The 27,773-nt window shown below is 32.4% G+C and overlaps 1 protein-coding gene across 1 annotated transcript in view; it reads right to left on the bottom strand.

Annotated features, from left to right (window-relative positions):
- Positions 1 to 23,451, bottom strand: part of LOC115882899 (protein unc-13 homolog B) — a 346,607-nt gene extending 323,156 nt beyond the window's left edge. Inside the window, exon 1 of the mRNA XM_030901160.1 lies at positions 23,220 to 23,451. Coding sequence (XP_030757020.1) covers positions 23,220 to 23,241 — 22 coding nt within the window. The 5' untranslated portion in view covers positions 23,242 to 23,451. The remainder of the gene's footprint in view (positions 1 to 23,219) is intronic.
- Between the last annotated feature and the right edge of the window lie 4,322 nt (positions 23,452 to 27,773).

Below are 27,773 nucleotides of genomic sequence, written 5' to 3'. Positions count from 1 at the left end.
ACTGAAAAGCCCAATACATGATGTTATTTGTCTACCGCACTCCGGACATTCAAAAATCTCATTGCTTTGTTGCCTCTTAACTTTTTGGTTCTCGCTGTTAACTGAGTTTACAATTCTTCTCCATTGAGTTCTATTGTGAGCTGCTACTTCCCACTCATTCTGCACATTAATCCCCTTTAAGTTTTCGTTGAAAATGTCCTTGTACCTTTTGAGTTGTCCACCTGGCCTCTTCTTACCGTCTACAAGCTCACCGTAAAGCAGTTATTTTGGTATGCGGTTTTCTTGCATTCTGCATACGTGACCAGCCCATCTTAATCGGGATTTTGTAACCATGACTTCAATACTCTCGCAGTTAGCTTTTTCAAGAACCGATACGTTTGAGACGTGATGGAACCATTTAATTCTTAAGAGTTGTCTAAGGTGTCTCTGTTGCAACTTGTTTAATGCGTTCATGTGTCGGCGGTACGGCACCCAGGTTTCGCTCCCATATAACATGGTGGGGATTATTATTGCTCGGTACACTGCAAGTTTCGTTTTTGTGCTCAGGTCATGGTTGTAAAAAACCCTGTCTTTTAATTTCCAGAATGCTCTTGAAGCGCTGCTAATCCTGTGCTGAATTTCAGAGTCGATATTGGCCTTTTCCGAAATCAAACTGCCGAGATAATTGAATTCCGCTACATATTCCAGTAGCTCTTCTCCGATTTTTATAGCATTGTTGTGATCTTCCGGAGGAGTGCACATGATTTTAGTTTTGTCGATGTTTAGCTTAAGGCTCAAAGCCTCGTATGCCCAGGTATATGTGTTCAACATTTCTTGTAATTGCTGTACAGTTTTTGCAACTAGAGCGCAATCGTCAGCGTATTGAAGTTCGGTGATGAATTTTGTACGTGTTTTTGCCCTGAGTCTTTTTATGTTGAACAGACTGCCATCATATCTGTATCTAATGCCCAATCCTCTCTCCTGCAGTTTGCTGTCCACTATAATGGAGAGCGCTGCCATGAATATGTTGAATAGGAGAGGCGCTAAGACACATCCCTGCCTAACTCCTGTATTTGTCAGGAAGGGATCGCTTAGTGATCCGTGATGTGACACTCTTGACTGGTTGTTGTTATGAGTATAATTACTATAAAATTGACGGACAGCCGGTAACATTTTAATACAAATTTTGTAAAAGGGAACCAAATTATTTATTAATTTTTAATTTATTACTTTTTCATACATGTTCTTTAAATCCATGAATTTAATAGCTGTTAGTAAGAAGTTTTACTTCAATTATGGGCACATAGTGCACACACAATTTTTTTATTAAGATACGCAAATTGAACCAACTAAAAACTCTAAAAACTATAATAAAAATCGCTTTCTTCAAAAAAACAGTAATAATCTTTGAAAATCGTCAATAGTTACAACATAAAAGCCTTTATTTTTCTAAAAAATAACTTCTATTGAAAAATATTGAGGAAGAATAGTATTCCTACCTTTTCTTACGCCTTGTATATGTTCTTGGAATTAGTTATTTTCTTTAAAACACTATTATAACACTGATTTTACAAAAATAATCTACTTAAACCAACAACAAACACATTGATCGAACACTTAAAAAATTAATCTATAAACAATTGAGCCCAAACTACGATAAATAATTAGCGCTTTATATACCCCAACCTCCCTCAAATTATTAAAAATAAACTGGTCCAATTTTTCGCATATTTCCATGGCTTACTTTACACCTAAACTGAAGAAATAGACATAATATATTGGAGTAATTTCATTTTAGGATTTTCTCTCCGAAGTTTTTACAAAATACGTATTTTTACAAAAACTTATAGCGTACATTTTATTATACAGGGTGGCTCAATTATATTTTTACACTAAATAAGTTCTAATTCTTCAAACGGAATGCTGTATAGGTAAATTATTTTCATAATCGTAAAATATTTTATACATATGGTAAAATTATTATACAGGGTGCTTCAAAAAGTGTGACGGATATAACATATTTTTTTTAAATGCAACACGATATTTTTAATTTTATTTTTAGATTCTGCGTAAAATTCCATAACTTTTTTGGATATAACGTTATATACACAAAATTAATAGTTTTTGTAATATTTAAATTTGTTTAAACAAATTAATGTTAAATTGCAGTGGGGTAAAAAATTGTCAGTGGTGCCATTGTTTCTGAAGTTAAAGTACCAAAATTTGGTACTAGAGTTTTATAGAGATAAAAAAAGATATATTATGTAAAGATATTTTAGTTAAATGCTACAGGGTATTCCAAATATATTTAAGAATTTCAACTACATAAAATTAAAAAATCTCAATTTTTTTGGAAAAATTCTTTTTCCAAATATGCTAATGAGCCACTCTCGTTTCATTTGAAAAAATTGAGATATAATTAAAAATACCATTTCAGGCTTTTCTAACTGACCAGGATAAGACACGATCCAATCTATTTTTCCAAGGCTCCTTGATTAAGAATTAGTGTTTTTAACATAGCCAAGGCACTCTAGATTGAAGTTTAAAATACAATTTTTTATTAAGCGAGAATGTCAAAATTTGACATATGACATGCTATTCTATTCAGAATGTCATTTTTTATCAAATAAAGAAAAAAAAACGAGGGTGCTATTTAAAAATCTAAAGTGGTAGTCATTTCCGGTGAAACAGGAAGTGATCAAAAACAATTTGATGCGTCAATCAATTCTAATCTATACCAATTTATAAATTCCTTAAGTGACACACTGATTAATCACGATCCTGCTCAAACCACTCAACGTAAGAAGCTCAATTTTGGCATACAGGTTGATTCTAGGGTGTAGAGGTTCGATAAGAAAGGATTTTTTGAAATTCCAGTTCCAAGGGGGTGAAACCACCCCTGAAATATTACAATATTTTTTATTTAAAAAACGGTCAAGTTTCCGAAAAAAAAACGCTTAAAGACGTATATTTTAATTTGTTTTGTTACATATTTTAAGATCTTTTAAAAATGTATACAGGGTGTTTCGAAAAATCTGGTCATTGATTAATCACGATCCTCCTTAAAGCGATTGACGTAAAAAACTGATTTTTGTGAAACGGACTGACTTTAGGGTGTAGAGGTTCGATAAGAAGGGATTTTTCGAAACTCGAATTCTAAGGGGGTGAAACCACCCCTCTAATATTAGAATATTTTTTATTTAAAAACCGGTGAGTTTTTCGGAAAAACTCTTAAACACGTATTATTTTGTTGTTTTACATATTTTAAGATTTTTAAAAAATTTATACAGGGTGTTTCATAAAATATGACCATTGAGTAATCACGATTCTGCTTAAACTGCTTGACGTTTAAAGCTGATTTTTGGCAAACGGATTGACTGTGGGGTGTAGAGGTTTGATAAGGAGGGGTTTCTCGAATCTCAAATTCCGAGAGGGTGAAAACGCCAATCTGTACTAATATATAAAATCCTTATCCAGTTTGTATGTTAATGGAAATTCTTGCTTTGCTTTATCATCACCATTACAAATAATTAATTCGATGCGAACGAAGTCGCGGGTACACGCTAGTTTATGACATATACTAACATACCAAATCTCGTTTTTTTTTATCAGAAAAAATTAAAAAGTTATAGGGGTGAGCCACTTTTGAAACGTACTCGGTATATTATTATTTTTTCTGATAGATTTTACAAAACTCTTCAACTTTTATTAAGTATGTCATATACCTATTTTTAATAGTTTGCGATTTATTCCAATTTTTTTCTATTCTAAAATGTGTATCGAATATACATAATATGACATTTATATTTAACTTTTTTTTGTAAACCACCAAACAAACGAGATAATAGACTTTACTCTATCGTTGACTCACCCTGTACATATTGATTAATTATATAATATCATATATTATGATTATTATATTATCATTAAATAAAAATACATATTTCAGCCTTTTATAAAACAAAATATTAAAAATACAAGAAATGTCCTGAAGTCAAAACTATCCTAGGTAATTAGGTACTATAGTTGGACCTTTGCTATAAATATCGTAATCTTAAACCATACAGGGTGTTCAAAATCCTATGCTAAACTTTCTAAAATATAAAATAGTTCTTCTTCTTTTTTTATGGAACATCCTGTATATTATTCGTTAGATGAAGAATTAAAAAATTTACATTTTTTGTATTTAAAGTATTTAAAAATTTTTAGCGGTTCCATTTAAAATAAACTGAAGAAAAACTGTTTTATATTTTAGAAGGTTTCACATAGAATTTTGAACACCCTGTATGGTTTAAGATTACGATATTTATAGTAAAGTAAGTAAAGAATAAATATAGTAAACACAGAATAATTTTGATTTCAGGACATTTTTTTGTATTTTTAAAAGAAAATTTAAGGCTGAAATATTTTTATTTATTTATTTAGTAATTGTTCTGAAACTAACAAAACATATTTAATAATATCTTAGGATTATATTAAGTGACCAGAATGAAAGCGAAAAATGCAATAATATCATGGTGTTTACCATTGATATCAAAAAAAACATCCCGATTCACTTACTTTTTTGAGCCACCCTCTAGAAGTTAAACTATTTTCGTCAAATACATCCTAATACATACTTTCAGTTTGCACTCATACAAAATTCCAAAGTTTTTTATTATATGAGCAACATTGTTGCCGACTGATGCGCGACTCACTGTTGCCGGACTCGAATAAAATAGTAGGAATGACTTTGAACCGTGGTAACCCCTATTTGCGGCTTTTTTCATTGGTACCCTGTCAGAAGTGTATTCACCTATTCATAAATAGTACTATTCATATATATGAACTACTTCAATAGATCTAATTTAATTACCATACGATATTACCACTCAATTTAACTCTCATAATAGCCAATTTTCTAACATTGTTCTAAGGCACCATCAACTAACTTGCACTCTATTTTCATCATTGAACGTGAACTTTTAGTCTCCATCTTTTCACTCAATTATCGCTCCTAATTACAGTCTCAAAGATAGATAATAGAGGCTCTAAAAAATATAATTGCTCTTCTATCATAACTCTCATTAAGCATATTGTGGAGATTTCAAAGAGTGCCTTTTTAATTACCTATAGAGATAACTTTTTTTGTTTCAATACTGTGACACGGGAGTGACATTGGTTCGACATGACATTGACATGATTCGACATGCTTTGACCAACTTCGAATTGAAACCATTATACAGGGTATTCCGAACTGGATTCCGGAAACTTCGGCAAGAAATTTCTTCGAGTGTCTAAGAGCGTTGGAGGATTCCCATTCCAAGTTACCAATGGAGTCTTCCAGGTTCTTGAGTTCCGCTTTAAGTTGGTTTCCAATTGGGAAGCAGAACTGTTCTGGTCCAGTTAGTGGAGTGTTCGCCATCCAAGTTACAAGTTTAGCGGAAAGCAGAAATATAATTGGCGTAATCAGTTTTAAGATTTTTAGATCTCCAATTTTTAATAGATATTTTATCCGGAAATAATTTAACCTCTTGTGTTATTACTAGTGAAAGATAATACATTAACGATTTACGACAAATGCGAGGAACATAAAAAATCACAGTTACAATAGACACCACCCATTTATAAATGATACCATAATGAAAACTAGTATAACTATTGTGAGAGAGACGATACAAACGTGTAAATAACATAGCGGGTGTTGCATCGTCGAGCGGGACATAGGAAATCCCATGTAAATTTTAATGGGGTAATTTATTATTGGCTTCCCTAATTATACCCCGGTGCAGTTATGACATTTACCATCTTGAAATTGCAAAAATTTTTAGAAAGCTGCGACTATTGAAAATAGTTAGCATTATTATCCCTTATTAACATACTAAAAGTCCCCATTTGTCCGGTGTGCGCGTCATCAAAAAAAATCGGCCGCCATCTTGAATTTTTGTACTTTTTGGGAAAAATGTAAATAACTCGAAAACGGTGCATTATAGCGAAAAACTTCAAGAGGTAAAAATTAAAGAGAATAAAAAACTCTACCAGAATCAATAAAAACAGTTTATTATCATAAGGCAGTGACGTACAAAATTTTTTTGAAAATCGAGCAATTTTGAAAAGGAATCACCGAAATGCAAATTACTAATTTTTTAAGCTTATTAACAAATAACATGGATATTTAGCATCAATTCAACTAAAATACAATCCTTGTGACATTTCCAAGAAATGTTTATTGGTGGTTTAATAATATTTCAAAATTAAATCAAATTAAATCAAAAATTGTAAAAGTGTATCCTTTTATTTAGTAAAGGATACATGTGTACTAATAATGTGCGAAAGATGCCTCCACCTTGTCCGGATCGGGGCTAGTTGCACTTAAACCAAGGTATTTTTGTTACCATTTTGTAAACAACTTGTTTTTAAAAATACAGTGACAGTTTCAAAAATTAGGCTACAGATACTGATTTGTTAGTTTTATTACTGCATTATCGGACAAAAAATTCTATTTTTATGCTTCGGCTTGGAAAATCGTCCAAACCTCACAGAGTAACTGACATCGGTAATATGCAGAACAAGATTGGTGACATGAAACATTCACTCTTATTTGCACATGCTATATGAGGATGTGATACAACCTCATGCTTGTTTAAAAAAGGTAAACTGGCGACTCTCAAAACGTTGCAAAAAGATCCTCATCTGCGACAAATTACATCCATTTTTTTAGATCCTGCACCACAAAAATCTGAGCTAGTCGAAGTTGGAAATACATTCTTATTTTTATTATATGGTCGACATAGGCTAGCAAAAGATTTAGATCAGTTGAGGTATTATAAATATAAAACCCTTACATCTCGTCAGGTACTTAGTAAAAATTTTGATTTAGCTACCTTACTTCCAACAACTAACGCAGCTGAAAATTATTATTATATATCATTTACAAATGCAGTATTGGCTAAATAACGGAAAAGAGGCAACAGAATGGGGATGGACTAAAAAAACGGATACCTTAGTTCCAAAAACAACGTCAAACGCAGTGGCACCAGAATTTGTATTGAAAATGAGTTACTGTAATTGCAAATCTGGATGTAATAAACTATGTACACGTTTAAAATCCAATATACCCTGTTCAAGCTTGTGTGGTAACTCTAATGGTATTTCTTGTGACAACAAACAAATCTCGGTCGATGAAGAACAAATCGAATAAAATTGTAAACTTCATTTTTTTTCTAGAGATGACAGTTTGAAAAGTTAGGTTACAAATAACGCATTTTTATTAAAATGGTCATAATTTGAATTATTGTTATTCGATTTGTAGGGGTATGTTTATAATGTATTTATCATAATGAAAAAGTGTTAAGATTGTAGATGATATTTATGTCAAAAAGACATTCGCAAGTACTTTACATTTTATTTTTTTCTTCCAACCTGTAGCCTAATTTTTCAAACTGTCACTGTATGTATTTTTAAAAACAAGTTGTTTACAAAATGGTAATAAGGAGACCTTAGTTTAAGTGCAAATAACCACGACCGGGAGGCTGCTTTTGTACATTATTAGTACACATGTATTTAGTAAAGAATAGCTTTTACAATTTTTGTTAATTTTGAAATATTATTAAACCACCAATAAATATTTCTTGAAAATGTCACAAGGATTGTATTTTAGTTGAATATCCATGTTATTTGTTAATAAGCTTAAAAATATAGTAATTTGCATTTCGGTGATTCCTTTTAAAAATTGCTCGATTTTCAAAAAATTTTTGTACGTCACTGTGTTAGGATAATAAACTATTTTTATTGATTCTGATAGAGTTTTTTATTCTCTTTACTTTTTATCTCTTGGAGTTTTTCGCTATAACGCACGGTTTTCGAGTTATTAACATTTTTTCCCAAAAAGTACCAAAATTCAAGATGGCGGCCGATTTTTTTTGATGACGCACACACCGGACAAATGAGGACTTTTAGTATGTTAATAAGGGTTACTAATGCTAACTATTTTCAATGGTCGCAGCTTTCTAAAAATGTTTGCAAATTCAGAATTATTTGCACTGGCCTATTATCTTAGAGAATAATTTTATTTAGGTTTATTGAAGAGCATTTTTGATTAGCCCGTTTACGAGTTATCGCCGATTTCTTTTTAAATATTTCTCCTTTCTTATGGCCTTGTATTTACTTATGAGCACCAGTCAAGGTAAAAGATAACTGTCAAATGAAATTGTCATTTCAGAAATTTATCTATTTAGTGCTTTATTATTATTATTAAAAACTCACCCCTACATCGAAAATATTAGCCATGAATTACACTACCGAAGAAAAAGTATTGATGATTAAATGGTATTGTGTATCAAGGAAATAGTTATCAAAAGGTGTCGGACATGTTTACTGCTCTGTGTCCGAATAGACGATACCTAGAAAATCTACAATCGCAAGGAATATCCAGAGATTTGAGACCAAAGATACCCTAATAAATAACTGCAGATGTGAAGCAAGGCAGGAACAAAGAGAAGATGCAAGAAATGATACCGACTTGGAAGTTTTATTATGCGTGGAAGAGAACGATGGAAAGATCAGCAAAAGGAAACTTAAGGATGAAATATGAATAGATCACACTACAACGTTTCGAATTTTGAAATGACATAAATACTATTCTTTCAAATATGAAAAGCACTAAGAGCTACGAGATGGGGACGAAATACGGCGGCAGGCGTTTTGTTTTGATATGATGGAAAGAGCAAACACGGATAGGGAATTTTTAAAAAGATATGTTTCACTGACGAATGCACGTTTACCTTAAATAATGAACCCAATGTTCAAAATTATTGATATTGGAACAAAGAAAACCAACACAGGTTTGTCGAAACAAGGACGCAATATCCACAGAAAGTAAATGTTTGGGCAGGGATATTCGGGCACTATATTATCGGGCCATTATTTCTTACGCAAAATTTGAATGCAGAATATTATTTGGAACTACTCAAAAATCATATTTTACCTGCTTTACATGATGCCGCTAGGGAAAATCAGGAAGTTTGGTACCAAATGGATGGCTGCCCGGCACATAGATTAATATTTTTACATAGTTAATATAAGTATCAAAGTTAAATTCAGTATACAAGTTAAAAGTTAAGTCAGTATACAAAGTAAAAAAGTTAATGTCAGTATACAAAGTTAATATTTAGACAATAGTTTTAACGGAAACGTTATTGGCCTAAATCATACAGTAAATTGGCCAGCAAGGTCTCCTGATATTTCGCCAAATGATTTCTTACACTGGGGCCATTTCTAGACGAGTTAAAAAATGCTATTTCTGCCGAATGCAATAGAATTTCAGTTTACCAACTAGCGAATGTAAGAAGAGAATTTTATGATCGCCTGGGTATATTTGAACATCTTCTTAAATCCTAAAGTTCTAACAATTTAATAGTACCTAAATTAATAAGTTTTTGAATATTGTAATAATACTATAATTAACCTTGTAATTGATTACTTTATTTTACTTTAATTCATATTAATTTGTATTTACAAATAGATCTTTAAAATTTCCGATGTAGGAATGAGTTTTCAATAATAATAAAGCACTAAATAGGTCAATTTCTGAAATGACAACTTTATTTGACAGTTATCTTTTACCTTGACTGGTGCTCATAAGTAAATACAGGGCCATAAGAAAGGAGAAATATTTAAAAAGAAATCGGCGATAACTCGTAAACGAGCTAATCAAAAATATCTAAAGTTATTCCTTTGAATGTGGGTTTTAGTGCTCTACAATAAACCTTAATAGAATTATTCTCTAAAATAATTAGGGAAGCCAATAATTGACCCCATTAAAATTTACATGGGATTTCCTATGTCCCGTCCGACGATGCAACACCCGGTAGAAGTCTATAATAGAAAAAGACTTTTGAATTCAAAATCAGTTAGCTATGTTGGAAAGTCATCGATTGTCATGTATGTCTTTTCACTTATTCATAGCTAAGACCTTTGATTGCTATTTTTAAAATACACTTTTGTACTAGTTTAATACGATATAAATAACATGTTTGACTCTGAGACAATTGTACGAAATTGTCCACCTTTTTAAATTGATCTTTGTCACGCATATTGTATGAAATCGATATAGAAATTCAATGTAGTAACAAAGTAATAAATTCTTTAAAATATAGAGTATTTAAAGCTATGCTCAAAAAAAATAAAAAGTAGCTTTATAATTTTTTATATACAGGGTCCAGGTTGCAAGAAACTTGGGCAGCATATTCTGCAGTTAAAAATACTTCTACTGAGTAAAAATCATTAACATAAATTAAACATGTTGACTAAATAGTTATTAGACTGAAATCATAAATTTGAAATGTTTTTGTGCCAGAAGTTCAACAGAAAAATCATTTTTTTTTGAAGAAATATTTATGATTAATTTAAAAAAATAAAAAGTTCCCAAAATCATTTCAGTCAAATAACTATCTGCTATATAGACGTGTTTATTTTTTGTTAATATTGACATGCATTGACTATTTCCATTCTAAATATCTTAGGAACGGTAACTTGTAGCGATTTTTACTAAGAGACATTTTTCACGTAAAAAGTCATGAAAATGTATATTTTGTTACTCAGTACTTTTATACAGGTACGGTCGAAAAGTTATTACTCTTCAAAACAGTTAAAACACATGTAGGTGGCGCCCTCTATAAGTAAAAGTCATATTGACATCAAAATCAAATTTCTCATGTCAAAAAACTCCCAGATACCAATTTTCATCCAAATATTGACGTTACTTCATAAATTATTTGGAAAAAATCGAAATAAAAATGAATCTTTTACACCCTGTATCTTTGAATGCACCTGCACCCTGTATCTTCAAAAGCCGATTTCTCCTTGCTAATTTTATTTCAGCTTTCTGCTAAACTTGTAGCTTATTATTCAACACGTTCGATTTTTCCGTATGGAGAACAAAGGCAAATCCGCTGCTAACGCGACGTTTTTCAGATAGAAAAGCACGAAAACAAACTGGAATCGCGTATTAATAGGCTCTTATCAGATTTACCTTGAGCGCCGGTTGCGGCTTTCCTGAGCAGGCGAATAAGTGCGCAACTAAACGCGCATAATGTTATTCGCCAAAGTTTCGTGATAAACCGTTATAAATAGAACGGAAAACGACGGCACACGACATTGTATATGTTTATACAGGGCGTCCCTGAAAGAATGAAATAAAGTCCTCTTATTCGGGGCGCCAGCGCCCCAAGGGATAGAAGGTAACGAAAAAGCAAACGATTCAGCTAGAAAAGCGAACCAGGGCCCGTATTCTGTAACTTTGAAAACGCTAAGCGCTTTTAGACGCTCAGCGTATATGACGTTAATTTTAGCTGAGCGCGCACTTAACTAACGATTTCGGTATTCTCGTCTGACGCGCTTAGCGTCTTTACTGATTGCGCTGGGCGCTTTGAAAACGGTTGCCTAAGGATCGTTTTGCTTGTCGAACTGTCAGTGAAAATCGAAAAAATTTTGATTTTGTGCGTTATTTTGCTCTTTAGTGAAAATTACTACTGCTTCTATAAGTTCCTCAATAAGTAATTGATAATTTACGACTTGGCAGCTATAAATATTGTTCAAAACATCGAAAATGCTGAGAAACGTCTTCAAAATTTCCTTCGTATAATAAGAGTAACGACATATCCATAGAAAAATAGGTTGACATAACTCAACAATAGGTTATGAAATTCACGTAACATTGACATTCTTCATTGTTTTATCCACATTTGACTATTAAGTAACTGAAAAATTACGATTCTGCCAATATATGCTCAATGCGTATCCAGAAAACGATTTGCACGGCAACGAGAATACCAAGATCGACTGCTTGGCGTTCCGCTAATCGAATACTTTCACTTACTGCTTTGAAAGCGTAACGTTTTTATGTCTAAGTTCCAGAATTCGGGCCCAGAACCATTCTGCTTCCCAAGTGGAAACCAACTTAAAGCAGAAATAAAGAACCTGGAAAACCTCATCCGTAACCTGGAATGGAAATTCTCCAACGGTCTAAGACACTCGAAGAAATTTCTTTTATTTAAGTAACAACAATCTGCGGATTCTCACGGGTTTTTTAACAGGACACAGGAACACCTCATTTATACAAATTTTGTACACGTGAATCAAATTATTTATGACGAGAAAACTTCACTAGTATTGGGTCCTTTCGAACTGGATGGAATGTGTCCATCATCAGTTTACCATTAGATGAAGAAGTATGATTTATCGGTTGGGGGGTATGAATTCATTATTAAATGTCATTATTATCATCAAAAGAATATATTAAAACCGAATTATAACGAGAAAACCTCACTGGACTGGGTCCTTTCGAACTGGATGGAATGTGTCCATCAGCAGTTTACCATTAGCTGAAGAAGTATGATTTTTCGGTTGAGGGGTATAAATTCATTATTAAATATCATTATTATCATCAAAAGAATATATTAAAACCGAATTATAACGAGAAAACTTCACTGGCCTGGGTCCTTTCGAACTGGATGGAATGTGTCCATCAGCAGTTTACCATTAGCTGAAGAAGTATGATTTTTCGGTTGGGGGTATGAATTCATTATTAAATGTCATTATTATCATCAAAAGAATATATTAAAACCGAATTATAACGAGAAAACTTCACTGGACTGGGTCCTTTCGAACTGGATGGAATGTGTCCATCAGCAGTTTACCATTAGCTGAAGAAGTATGATTTTTCGGTTGGGGGGTATAAATTCATTATTAAATGTCATTATTATCATCAAAAGAATACATAAAAACCGAATTATAACGGGAAAACTTCACTGGACTGGGTCCTTTCGAACTGGATGGAATGTGTCCATCAGCAGTTTATCATTAGCTGAAGAAGTATGATTTTTCGGTTGGGGGGGTATAAATTCATTATTAAATGTCACTAATATCATCAAAAGAATATATTAAAACCGAATTATAACGAGAAAACTTCACTGGACTGGGTCCTTTCGAACTGGATGGAATGTGTCCATCAGCAGTTTACCATTAGCTGAAGAAGTAAGATTTTTCGGTTGGGGGGTATAAATTCATTATTAAATAACATTATTATCATCAAAAGAATATATTTAACCCGAATTTTAACGAGAAAACTTCACTGGACTGGGTACTTTCGAACTAGATGGAATATGTCCATCAGCAATTTACCATTAGCTGAAGAAGTATGATTTTTCGGTTGTGGGGTATAAATTCATTATTAAATAACATTATTATCATCAAAAGAATATATTTAAACCGAATTTTAACGAGAAAACTTCACTGGACTGGGTTCTTTCGAACTGGATGGAATGTGCCCATCAGCAGTTTACCAATAGCTGAAGAAGTATGATTTTTCGGTTGTGGGGTATAAATTCATTATTAAATAACATTATTATCATCAAAAGAATATATTTAAACCGAATTTTAAGGAGAAAACTTCACTGGACTGGGTCCTTTCGAACTGGATGGAATGTGTCCATCAGCAGTTTACCATTAGCTGAAGAAGTATGATTTTTCGGTTGGGGGGTATAAATTCATTATTAAATATCATTATTATCATCAAAAGAATATATTAAAACCGAATTATAACGAGAAAACTTCACTGGACTGGGTCCTTTCGAACTGGATGGAATGTGTCCATCAGCAGTTTACCATTAGCTGAAGAAGTATGATTTTTCGGTTGGGGGTATGAATTCATTATTAAATGTCATTATTATCATCAAAAAGAATATATTAAAACCGAATTATAACGAGAGAAAACTTCACTGGACTGGGTCCTTTCGAACTGGATGGAATGTGTCCATCAGCAGTTTACCATTAGCTGAAGAAGTATGATTTTTCGGTTGAGGGGTATAAATTCATTGTTAAATGTCATTATTATCATCAAAAGAATATATTAAAACTGAATTATAACGAGAAAACTTCACTGGACTGGGTCCTTTCGAACTGGATGGAATGTGTCCATCAGCAGTTTACCATAAGCTGAAGAAGTATGATTTTTCAGTTGGGGGTATAAATTAATTGTTAAATATCATTATTATCATCAAAAGAATATATTAAAACCGAATTATAACGAGAAAACTTCACTGGACTGGGTCCTTTCGAACTGGATGGAATGTGTCCATCAGCAGTTTACCATTAGCTGAAGAAGTATGATTTTTCGGTTGGGGGTATAAATTCATTATTAAATGTCATTATTATCATCAAAAGAATATATTAAAACTGAATTATAACGAGAAAACTTCACTGGACTGGGTCCTTTCGAACTGGATGGAATGTGTCCATCAGCAGTTTACCATTAGCTGAAGAAGTATGATTTTTCGGTTGGGGGGTATAAATTCATTATTAAATGTCATTATTTTCATCAAAAGAATATATTAAAACAAAATTATAACGAGAAAACTTCAATGGACTGGGTCCTTTCGAACTGGATGGAATGTGTCCATCAGCAGTTTACCATTAGCTGAAGAAGTATGATTTTTCGGTTGGGGGTATAAATTCATTATTAAATATCATTATTATCATCAAAAGAATATATTAAAACCGAATTATAACGAGAAAACTTCACTGGACTGGGTCCTTTCGAACTGGATGGAATGTGTCCATCAGCAGTTTACCATAAGCTGAAGAAGTATGATTTTTCAGTTGGGGGGTATAAATTCATTATTAAATATCATTATTATCATCAAAAGAATATATTAAAACCAAATTATAACGAGAAAACTTCACTGGACTGGGTCCTTTCGAACTGGATGGAATGTGTCCATCAGCAGTTTACCATTAGCTGAAGAAGTATGATTTTCGGTTGAGGGGTATAAATTCGTTATTAAATATCATTATTATCATCAAAAGAATATATTAAAACCGAATTATAACGAGAAAACTTCACTGGACTGGGTCCTTTCGAACTGGATGGAATTTGTCCATCAGCAGTTTACCTTTAGCTGAAGAAGTATGATTTTTCGCTTGGGGGTATGAATTCATTATTAAATGTCATTACTATCATGAAAAGAATATATTAAAACCGAATCGTAACGAGAAAACTTCACTGGACTGGGTCCTTTCGAACTGGATGGAATGTGTCCATCAGCAGTTTACCATTAGCTGAAGAAGTATGATTTTTCGGTTGGGGGGTATAAATTCATTAGTAAATGTCATTATTATCATCAAAAGAATATATTAAAACAGAATTATAACGAGAAAACTTCAATGGACTGGGTCCTTTCGAACTGGATGGAATGTGTCCATCAGCAATTTACCATTAGCTGAAGAAGTATGATTTTTCGGTTGGGGGGTATTAATTCATTATTAAATGTTATTATTATCATCAAAAGAATATATTAAAACCGAATCATAACGAGAAAACTTCACTGGACTGGGTCCTTTCGAACTGGATGGAATGTGTCCATCAGCAGTTTACCATTAGCTGAAGAAGTAAGATTTTTCGGTTGGGGGGTATAAATTCATTATTAAATGTCATTATTATCATCAAAAGAATATATTAAAACCGAATTATAACGAGAAAACTTCACTGGACTGGGTCCTTTCGAACTGGATGGAATGTGTCCATCAGCAATTTACCATTAGCTGAAGAAGTATGATTTTTCGGTTGGGGGGTATAAATTCATTATTAAATGTCATTATTATCATCAAAAGAATATATTAAAACCGAATTATAACGAGAAAACTTCACTGGACTGGGTCCTTTCGAACTGGATGGAATGTGTCCATCAGCAGTTTACCATAAGCTGAAGAAGTATGATTTTTCGGTTGGGGGGTATAAATTCATTATTAAATATCATTATTATCATCAAAAGAATATATTAAAACCGAATTATAACGAGAAAACTTCACTGGACTGGGTCCTTTCGAACTGGATGGAATGTGTCCATCAGCCGTTTACCATTAGCTGAAGAAGTATGATTTTTCGGTTGAGGGGTATAAATTCATTATTAAATATCATTATTATCATCAAAAGAATATATTAAAACCGAATTATAACGAGAAAACATCACTGGACTGGGTCCTTTCGAACTGGATGGAATGTGTCCATCAGCAGTTTACCATTAGCTGAAGAAGTATGATTTTTGGGTTGGGGGTATGAATTCATTATTAAATGTCATTATTATCATCAAAAGAATATATTAAAACCGAATTATAACGAGAAAACTTCACTGGACTGGGTCCTTTCGAACTGGATGGAATGTGTCCATCAGCAGTTTACCATTAGCTGAAGAAGTATGATTTTTCGGTTGGGGGGTATAAAATCATTATTAAATGTCATTATTATCATCAAAAGAATATATTAAAAACAGAATTATAATTTAGAGAAAACTTCAATGGACTGGGTCCTTTCGAACTGGATGGAATGTGTCCATCAGCAGTTTACCATTAGCTGAAGAAGTATGATTTTTCGGTTGGGGGGTATAAATTCATTATTAAATGTCATTATTATCATCAAAAGAATATATTAAAACCGAATTATAATGAGAAAACTTCACTGGACTGGGTCCTTTCAAACTGGATGGAATGTGTCCATCAGCAGTTTACCATTAGCTGAAGAAGTATGATTTTTCGGTTGGGGGTATAAATTCATTATTAAATGTCATTATTATCATCAAAAGAATATATTAAAACAGAATTATAACGAAAAAACTTCAATGTACTGGATCCTTTCGAACTGGATGGAATGTGTCCATCAGCAGTTTACCATTAGCTGAAGAAGTATGATTTTTCGGTTGGGGGTATAAATTCATTATTAAATATCATTATTATCATGAAAAGAATATATTAAAACCGAATTATAACGAGAAAACTTCACTGGACTGGGTCCTTTCGAACTGGATGGAATGTGTCCATCAGCAGTTTACCATAAGCTGAAGAAGTATGATTTTTCGGTTGGGGGGTATAAATTCATTATTAAATGTCATTATTATCATCAAAAGAATATATTAAAACAGAATTATAACGAGAAAACTTCAATGGACTGGGTCCTTTCGAACTGGATGGAATGTGTCCATCAGCAATTTACCATTAGCTGAAGAAGTATGATTTTTCGGTTGGGGGGTATTAATTCATTATTAAATGTTATTATTATCATCAAAAGAATATATTAAAACCGAATTATAACGAGAAAACTTCACTGGACTGGGTCCTTTCGAACTGGATGGAATGTGTCCATCAGCAGTTTACCTTTAGCTGAAGAAGTATGATTTTTCGCTTGGGGGTATGAATTCATTATTAAATATCATTATTATCATGAAAAGAATATATTAAAACCGAATCATAACGAGAAAACTTCACTGGACTGGGTCCTTTCGAACTGGATGGAATGTGTCCATCAGCAGTTTACCATTAGCTGAAGAAGTATGATTTTTCGGTTGGGGGGTATAAATTCATTATTAAATATCATTATTATCATCAAAAGAATATATTAAAACCAAATTATAACGAGAAAACTTCACTGGACTGGGTCCTTTCGAACTGGATGGAATGTGTCCATCAACAGTTTACCATTAGCTGAAGAAGTATGATTTTTCAATTGGGGGGTATAAATTCATTATTAAATATCATTACTATCATCAAAAGAATATATTAAAACCGAATTATAACGAGAAAACTTTACTGGACTGCGTCCTTTCGAACTGGATGGAATGTGTCCATCAACAGTTTACCATTAGCTGAAGAAGTATAATTTTTCAGTTGGGGGGTATAAATTCATTATTAAATATCATTATTATCATCAAAAGAATATATTAAAACCGAATTATAACGAGAAAACTTTACTGGACAGGGTCCTTTCGAACTGGATGGAATGTGTCGATCAACAGTTTACCATTAGCTGAAGAAGTATGATTTTTCGGTTGGGAGGTATAAATTCATTATTAAATATCATTATTATCATCAAAAGAATATATTAAAACCGAATTATAACGAGAAAACTTCACTGGACTGGGTCCTTTCAAACTGGACGGAATGTGTCCATCAACAGTTTACCATTAGCTGAAGAAGTATGATTTTTCGATTGGGGGTATAAATTCATTATTAAATATCATTATTATCATCAAAAGAATATATTAAAACCGAATTATATCGAGAAAACTTCACTGGACTGGGTCCTTTCGAACTGGATGGAATCTGTCCATCAGCAGTTTACCATTAGCTGAAGAACTATGATTCTTGAGTTGGGGGGTATAAATTCATTATTAAATAACATTATTATCATCAAAAGAATATATTAAAACCGAATTATAACGAGAAAACTTCACTGGACTGGGTCCTTTCGAACTGGATGGAATGTGTCCATCAGCAGTTTACCATTAGCTGAAGAAGTATGATTTTTCGGTTGGGGGGTATAAATTCATTATTAAATATCATTATTATCATCAAAAGAATATATTAAAACCGAATTATAACGAGAAAACTTCACTGGACTGGGTCTTTTCGAACTGGATGGAATGTGTCCATCAGCAGTTTACCATTAGCTGGAGAAGTATGATTTTTCGGTTGTGGGGTATAAATTCATTATTAAATAACATTATTATCATCACAAAAATATATTAAAAACGAATTATAACGAGAAAACTTTCTTGGACTGGGTCCTTTCGAACTGGGTGGAATGTGTCATGTTATGTGTGTAACTATCTATTACTTACATACTACACAAAACAAATTGTTGGTTAGTACCAGTTAGTAGTAATTTAGAGATATAGATGTAGTAGTATTTTGGTTTAATCGTCACAGCTATCCGGCCGGGTAATAGAATTATCGTTTATTAATAAAAATTAAAAAAAAAACATAATAAAATTATAAAGCAAATATAGTATACGGTTTTATATTAACTCTAATTTTTTTTGAAGTTTATAAAAAGCTTTCATAAAAAAGATATATCCTTCAAATCCTTCAATTTAATAGCTGTTGGTAAGAAGTTTTACTTCAAATTTGCGCACATAGTACACTCACACACAATTTTTTTTATAGCCGGTTTTAAAAACTAAACCATTTTTCTTGTTTCTCCCCCTTAATCTAAAGACGTTCCTGGACGATACAAATCTCCCTCATATATAATTTTGAGCTTCAAACTACCCTAAGTATATTACATACGCGATCTATCTTGCAAAGCCCATAGAGATGGGAGAACAACCCTAATGACTTATTTATAGTTTGGAGGAAATTACTCCCAACCTCAAAACTCTGCTAAAGCTTCTTTGAATTTCAACCCTCTAACCTTTTCTGACCCAAAATATGAGTTTTAGTTAATAAATGAGTTTTCCGTAATGTTACATAGATAACCTTTATGCAAAAACAATTAGAAGCTTTATAAAGAAATTAAAATTTCAGTAAAAGAGAGAAAGGGTGTGAGCAAATGGCATCTGATTTATATTTTGAGCGGTATCCAGAGCGCGAGCTACCAAACCCAGCCATTTTTAAAAGGTTAGAAGATAGTTTAATCAATTTTGGATCTTTTCAAAAACCGCGTCTGAAAAATCATCAGAAAGAAGATAAATAAAATCAAATATTAATGTTTATTAATGTCCTCGGAGCCGTAACACTAGATCCAACGCTAGATATTTTAAGAAATATTTAAAATGTTGAGGTTAATAGTGAAAATAAATATAGAGTGTTATATATTTTCGAGAAGCCCATGCCAAGCTGAATCAGGAAATTTAAAAATATACAGAGAGTTCTATTTAAAAAAAAACATAAGTATAGTTAATATCTCAAAAAATAATTTGTTCGAAAAAAGTCTGACTTCTACACCGAAAAGTGCCTTTAGAATGTATAATCCATTTTTCCGTGGTTGCTGAAATAATCAAACTATCGAACATCTTCAAAAAGTACAAAATTTGAGAATCCCCCTGTAGCTTCGAAACCGATCAAGACAGCCACGATCCGTTTGCGCCATTGTAATTTTTTCAGAAAAAGAACCCGAAACTGCAGTATCAAAATTTGATACCCTATAGAAACAACCAAAATGGTCCACCCTGTACATGTTACTCTACCTAAAATAAATCGTTCTTAAGTTATTTAAGATTTAGTTTGAAAACGTATATTTTTCTTGATTTTATATATCCTTCCTTTGACATTAAGTGTCAAACAGTCAGACAATTTATTTCCATCTGTCAGAAAAAAAATTATTTGAATTGCCTGTATTATAAATACTGCCTGCTAATAGTTTAAAAAGTGTATTTATAAAAATATATCTCGAATTTTCGCTCTTTAGTGACATCTAATCGTTGATATTATTAATAATATACCGTATGATAAAAAAAGAGATCTATTGTTTTACATCATTTGACGTTTAAAATCATAGGCTGCTGGTGGTTAAAATCAAGAAAAACATACTTTAGATAGTCAGTACTTACTTTACTATAAATATGCTTATCGTAAATCATACAGGATGTTCAAAATTCTAGGCAAAACTTTTTAAAATACAAAATATATTTTCTTGGTTTTTCTAAACGGAATCTCCTGTATATTATTTTCTCAGTAGACGGAAAATTAAAAAATAAACATTTTTAGTATTGGAGTACTTCAAAATTGAATATACTGCAAGTTTTTGATAAATTAACTGCATCATTTCGGTCCCAAAACTGCGAAAACCAATCGGCAGACGATTAATAATCGCTTTATCAGCGAATATAGGTTCAGAAATGCAGGAAATGCGTAAGCGAACTGATAAACCCAATCGATTCCTACTGTTTATTAAAATAGTGTTTCCCCTCGATACGGAGCGGCAATATTGTTGTCGAAAAGCGTGAGTAATATGTTTAGGATATCTCACATTGCCAGGGGAATTCTGGTGAGCTCGCCACAATACAGTGAGCAGTGAAACGTAGTGAAATTGACAAATGACCTGGATTGTAATTTTGTAATGCCAGCTACACACGTATACTCCGGTCAATTTAAACATTTCAATCAATCACAACTCCGACAAAGGTGAATTTTGGTAGAGACCTTGGGTTTACCATTATAAAGAAAAAGCAAAAAGTCCCTATCGATTCCACGTCTGCTAAAAAAGTTATTCAAGGTCAAATGTCAAAATTTTTGTTTTTTTAGATTTTTGTCGTAAACGGTAGGTTTTTTTGAAAAAAATAGTTCAGACCAAAGTTAGAGACTATAAAATTATCTAAAATAATGGTCCTTAGCCTTTTTTTTCCTAAAAACTACCACTTCTGAGATATTATGTTCTACAGGGTGGTCCAAATTGTATTCCGGGACCTTCGGCAGCATATTCTGCAGATACAAATATGTAAAAAATTTCGTACAAATGTATGGCCAAGTACAAGTTTCATTTTTGTTTCGATTTTTCCCAAATAATTTCTGAAGTAACATCAAGATTTGGATGAAAATTGGTGTCTGGCAGTTTTTTGACACGAGAAATTTGATTTTGATGTCAATATGACTCCTGTTTGCATTTATAGTACAGTACACGTACATGCACTAAAATAGATAAAATTATAATTTTATCAGGTTTATCTCAGAACGTCATCTGTTTGAACCGTAACTACGTCATAGCTACGAAACTAACTACTATAATCATAATGGCAAATTTTAAGACCTGAATTGTCTGATTTTTGACGCAAAAAACTAGAGTACATATTTTTAACGTAAAGTACTACCAAAACTTATTAAAATAAGTTTCTTAGAGAGAATCATTTTAATCAAAAACAAACTTTAGAATATAATAATATAAATATAATAAAAACTTAAAGTTTTTAAATATTTTCAAATATTTTAGAATCTACTAATAGTCCTCTACCAAGTAGCAACCAACTGATATTGTACCGTTTAACTATAAATTACAGAGATACAGATTTTCACAATTTTTTAGATATATGATTTACATTTTATTAAATGTACATATGTAACTGATACGTATAATAAATTACAGAACGTTTACAGTAAACTTAATATCTTAAAACTGAGTTATATATTAAACGAGATTTGTTATACATTAAAATTTATATAGTTTGATATATTTTCAAAACGCCATTGCATAAACTTATTGAAATAAAATGAAAATACCAAATAAAACCTAGTTTTTAAAAAGGCTATATTTAAATTCGAAAAATTTTAACATTTAATTAAAAATTAACGGATACTAATATAACAGAGAAATTATAATTAAATTAAATAAATAGATAAACGGGAAACATATCTAATAATTCATTGTCATTGTAAGCACTAAATGTTTTATAAGCACTAAATGTTATCACACCATTGATTACCAAAAATTGCAAGAAATAAGTTTTTAAAAATTTTCTTCTAATTATAAAATAGGTAAAATACACGAAATGAAAAAAGTGAGAGGTATTGCAATAAAAAGAAAGTTGAAAAAAAACGAAAACATTTTATAAATATTGTTTTATTATTAAAAAGTAGAAAGTTTTAATGATATTCAAATATTTTGAAATATAAAAATAGTAGTCCACCTCACACAGTACCTTCTAAAAATTAGAAATATAATTTCTCATAATTTTATAACATACGAGACACATTTTGTTAGTTTAATATAACTAATCCGTATACTAAATTGCAGATCTGATAACTGTAAATATAAAAAAACATAGTAACACAAACTCCTAATTAGAATGAACTAAGATATAAATAATAAATGTCTCCCAAGAGACATTTTTAGCCAAACAACTTTCCAGACAGTCTAAAAATAGGTATATTACATAACCAAACATCTAAATATGTTGCTATGGAGAGTCAAACCGACCCAGAAAACAGTAGTTACTTGCTATGATTTTAAAATATGCAAACTAAGATATTTTTTGACATAATACTAATTTAATAACATATTAATAACAAGAAAAATAATAAACTGTGTTTAAAGCTTAACATAATAAATTTATTGTTGTAATAATCAAAATAAGTGATGTAGAGAAAATTTACAATAATAAATTTGTCGATGCAAAATTTGCAATCTTTTTGGTAGAACGCTGCTGTGAGAATTATGTCAAAGCAAAAAAAGGGTTACATAACCCAACATTTCAAAGTCTAAAAGATGTATTTATCACAAAAGCTTGGGAAACTGAATTTAGATATCTCAACTTTGAAGAGTTAAAGAAACAATCTTAGTATACGATAGTTAATAATAAATATCTGAACATTTGCAAAATATTATGTGACATTTTGATCAAAACATTCAGTTGTTTTGAAATTTACTCCTCCAACGATTGAGTATATCCCCCAAAACAAGAATACAGAAAACAAAGCAAAACATTAAAATAACAACGAACCTGTAACACTCAACAATGACATGCTCGGCTCCTCCAGCGTAGCGTCCGGCAGCGGCCTCCCTTTGGGGCGTCGCCTCCCCACCGAAGCGGCCCTCTTGGACCGTCCCTGTGGCCGCCTGAGATCGCGCGACGTCACCCGCGCTCATTCACTCAGAACAACAACGGCACGACGTCGACCACCGTGTGAGGCGTCGCGGCGACTGGATGGCGTCGGCCCTGGAGGCCCGCGACGTCCGCTCCTGGCAACGATATCGGCCATACTGGGCTCCGGACCCGGTAACGGCACGAGCGGAGGCGATGGTGGCCGAACGAGGAGGTTTGGGGAGAGTGCGCAGTCGGTGGGATCGGTGGGGTGGCGGTATCAATGTCGGTCAGGGATATTTCCAGATTTTTTATCGGCGAGAGGGAAAGATTGGATCGGATTATTATTATTCTAAAGCTTATATTTACGATAAAGGCCGAATATGCGTGTCTATACCGTCTAATATATGTTTATTCGTTTTATTTATGTGCCTTATCCTCGAAAAACGTTGGCTACCGTCAATGATATTTGTAATATCTCATAAGTTGTCCACAATATTCAAGTTTTCTGGTCTTTATGATTATTATCGTCACGGTACGCTTATTCACCATCTCCATTCAGCATATCGTTGTCTTCAAAACGAACTTTCATAACTAACATTTTGAAATTTGCCAGCCGAGTGAAAAAAAACGTCTTTCAGTGTGATCTCCTCAAAATACTTTTTTACACTTACTGTTGCAGTTACTGTTACAGTTATTGTTAAAGTTACTGTTACAGTTATTATTACAGTTACAGTTACAGTTATTGTTACAGTTACTGTTACAGTTACTGTTAAAAAAATCAACAGTAACTGTTACAGTTACAATTACTGTTAGAGTTACTGTTAGCCTTATATTACTAGAAATTGTTAAAACATTAATACCTAGAACGTCGCTGAGGCAAGTTAGGAAACAATGAACGTTGGAAAAATGGGATGTTTGGCTGTATTGCCTAGTAAGGTGTTATTATTATAACACCAGTCGTAATTCAGGATTCACCACTCCATTTTGCCCTATCGGCTTAAAATGAAGCGGTGGAAGAAAGTTAAATCTGACTCCGAACTGGGTTATCGAAATTCAACTAGTGAGATTTTGTTTAAAAGAACATTTCTTACTGTATGTTATAACTTAAAATAATAATAATAATAAATGCATTTGACAGTAGAGCCGCTAGGACAGTAGAGTAGCTAGGGGTAGCTGTATACAAAACTATATTATTATGTTATTTTATTAACGTTAGTTACTAATTTATTATAAACAAACTAACTGACCCGGCAAACGTTGTTTTGCTATATAAATATTTGTATGGGACAACAGTCGTTTTTATTCACGAGGTTGACAATTTTTGAATTATTAAAGAAAGGTGAACATTTAGGGTTGTATGTATTTTTCCACACTAAAAAAAATAAAAATAAAAATTTGTCAAAATTAAAAGAAATGAGGTGTACCACCCTAATCGAGAGGTATAAAAATTAGATAACAATCTATTCTCAGACCTATTAAATATACATTCATCAAAATTGGTCAAGCCGTGTTAGACTTGTATATTTTCTAAAACTGTGACACGAGAATTGTATATTATTATTATTAGATACTAAATATTTCACCAATCCTGCATACATTCCTGCAAACTTCACCACTAAATATATTCCTCATTAAAAAAAGCACCCTCAAATGAAGAACCCTATAAATATTTCATACTTAAACGACCTATTTACGTCTCTCTCTCCTTCGTTGCTACGACTTCCTGCAGGTGCATCGGCCTAATGCACCTGCAGGACGATGGCAGGACGAGGCGCAATACGATGCGCCTACGAGGGCTGTAAAGGGGCGAGGTCAAAGGTCAAAAACCGCCCTGTTTTTTATATTTTGATGTTTAAATTGTACTTGCCCGGATATCATATTTTAGAGTGTTTGTCGACGAAGTATAAGGTATAGTAAAATTACTTCATGCGAACCACTGTGTAGTTAGCAATACCATCATCATAATCAGACAAATTGTGTAAATAATGTGTTTAATCTATGACAATGTCATTATGACATTTAACATTGTTTATTTGATGTTATTATGGCTTTCATATTAGCACTAGTGCTATTATGACTTTCATAATAGCACTAGTGTTATTATGAATTCATAATAACACGCAAATTTTAAAATAAGAAACAAGCAAAAAAGATACCCAACAGTTTATTTATTGTAAACATTAATTATAATATCAGTACAATTCGTTAAATTAATTCCAGACGATGACAGTTGAGTTGAATTTTTAGAAAGTAAATTTATTTCCTGAGTGCTTGAACTTGTTGAAGACCCATCATTGCCAGAAATGTTACCCAAAATATTACATGACACTTTTTTCTTATTTTTGAATTTTCTATATAGCACTCTGGCACTGTGTTAGAGCGCCATCCACCATGTCTTTTAACAGTTAATAAATCCACTCCTGAATCTGCAAGCAACAACGCAGACGATCTACAGAAACAATCAGTGTATTGTTGTGATTTGGCAGACTTAAGAACAATGCTATTTTATACGGCATTTTCCCTAAAGTATTAATGCCAACGGGTTGCTTAAGTTGCATTTCTGTACCCCACAAAAAATGAGTATGCTCTGTGTTGCTTGGCCACATAGCTATATATCTTCGAACCATTTCAACCATATTTATTCCTTCCAACATTCTTCGTTATAAAAAAAATCTCGTGATATGTTTGTTTTCGTAAATGGAATAATAACATGAATGGATTGTCCTTCATCTTTAACATTTGCAGCTGCAGGTTTGTCAACTCGATACGCCGGCAGGCTCCCGCAAGTCCCAATCAATGAAACTTTTGTCAGGAAATAAGTTTTATCATTGGCTTCCAACAAAAAACGAGTTATGTCTTCTTTCCTTAAAAATCTCGATTATTTTGACTGAAATCCTTCAGATTTTCTTTTTAGAAATGCAATTAAATGAACGTACTTACTAATATCTGTGTTTTTCTTCACTGATATAACTGAACGTAGCATGGAATAATATGCCCAAAGTGATGAAGCCTTCCTATGTTTTGAAAGATGTTCAAAATATGCCAGGAGAACCTTTTCGTTACTACTATTCTTGATTCCTTTCCTTTTACACCAATCTTCAAGTTTTACATAGGTTTGCTCGTAGGTTTGTCTTGATTTTTCGGGAAGTAGGGAATCGACAACGTTTTGAGCAATGCCTTCAATATCCGAAGGGACACAGAATCAGAATCAACGATACACATTATTTTTTCATTGGCCGAATGCACTTCTTTAGATGGAGTGGCCAAATGCAATTATTATTATTTGTTTAGTATAATTAAACTATATTTAACTGGTTGGAAGAAATTGTAGCTGGTATATTCAAATAAAAACAGATTTAACCTTTCCCCCACCACTTCATTTTAGCAGATAGAGCAAAATACTCAAAAAAATAACAAAAAAAAAAATAAAGATTATAATAATAATAAAAAAAAAAAAAAAAAATTTTGTAAAAATACAATTTTTTTGCCCTCTGGCAACTGTTTTAGGAACTTGGAAATTACATTTGTTAATGGCCCCTTTAGTAATATAAAAAGAAGAGCTCTTTTTAACGGTACACCCATTATAGTATTTTTTTAAATCACTTTAAATAGTTTTTAAATTATTATTTTTTATTTACCAAATGAATAATGTCCTGAACAATGACAATATAATAATATCCTTATAACATTAAAAACTAGTTTTACCTAAATGTCTAGACAGTTTCCTGCCTCGCAGCCTATGGAAATTTTCCAAAATATACTTTCATAGAGCCCTCTTTTAGAAATCGATATACTACATTGATATTCCGATAGGAATGACAAAAGAATGAAGATGTAGTGGTATGAAAGAGCTTGCGGTTTATCGAACAGTGAAAGGAAGTATATAGGGCATTCCCGGGCGAGAGTATAGAGATATCCGGGCGATTTGAGCTATAAAATGTCCTGGAAAGGACTACAATGTTGTTTAGGCCGTAGTCGCTAACAAAAGGTACTTTTTTTACGTCAGAATTAATTTATATTTATACCATTGATATTAATAATAAGAATCATTTCCACCGATAACTTCAATCTCAATCGTGGATGCTGAACAAGGCTAAACACAACAAAGAGATGCGATTCATAAAACCAGCGAAGCAGTACTGGGAAAATCCAACAAAAAGAAACAACCAGACTGGTTTAACGAAAAAAAAAGCATAGAACACATCAAGCCGTCACTGAAAATCCACCACAATGCAACACTAGCAGACAACTTTAAAACAGCCAACAATTATTATTATTCATAGCAGCGCTCTCCATTATAGTGGACAGCAAACTGCAGAAGAGAGATTTAAGTTAGATACAGACATGACGGCGGTCTGTTCAACATTAAAAAAACTCAGGGCAAAACACGTACAAAATTCATCACAGAACTTTACTGCCGCTGATGCCTGTGCTTTCGAGTAATACGTAACTGAACGAAGTACAATGGAT

The sequence above is a fragment of the Sitophilus oryzae genome, unplaced genomic scaffold, assembly GCF_002938485.1.
Source record: "Sitophilus oryzae breed Bouriz unplaced genomic scaffold, Soryzae_2.0 scaffold_179_pilon_pilon, whole genome shotgun sequence".
NCBI lineage: Eukaryota > Metazoa > Arthropoda > Insecta > Coleoptera > Curculionidae > Sitophilus > Sitophilus oryzae.
Note: the sequence above shows the minus strand (reverse complement) of the source record. Positions and strands in the feature narration are given on the sequence as shown.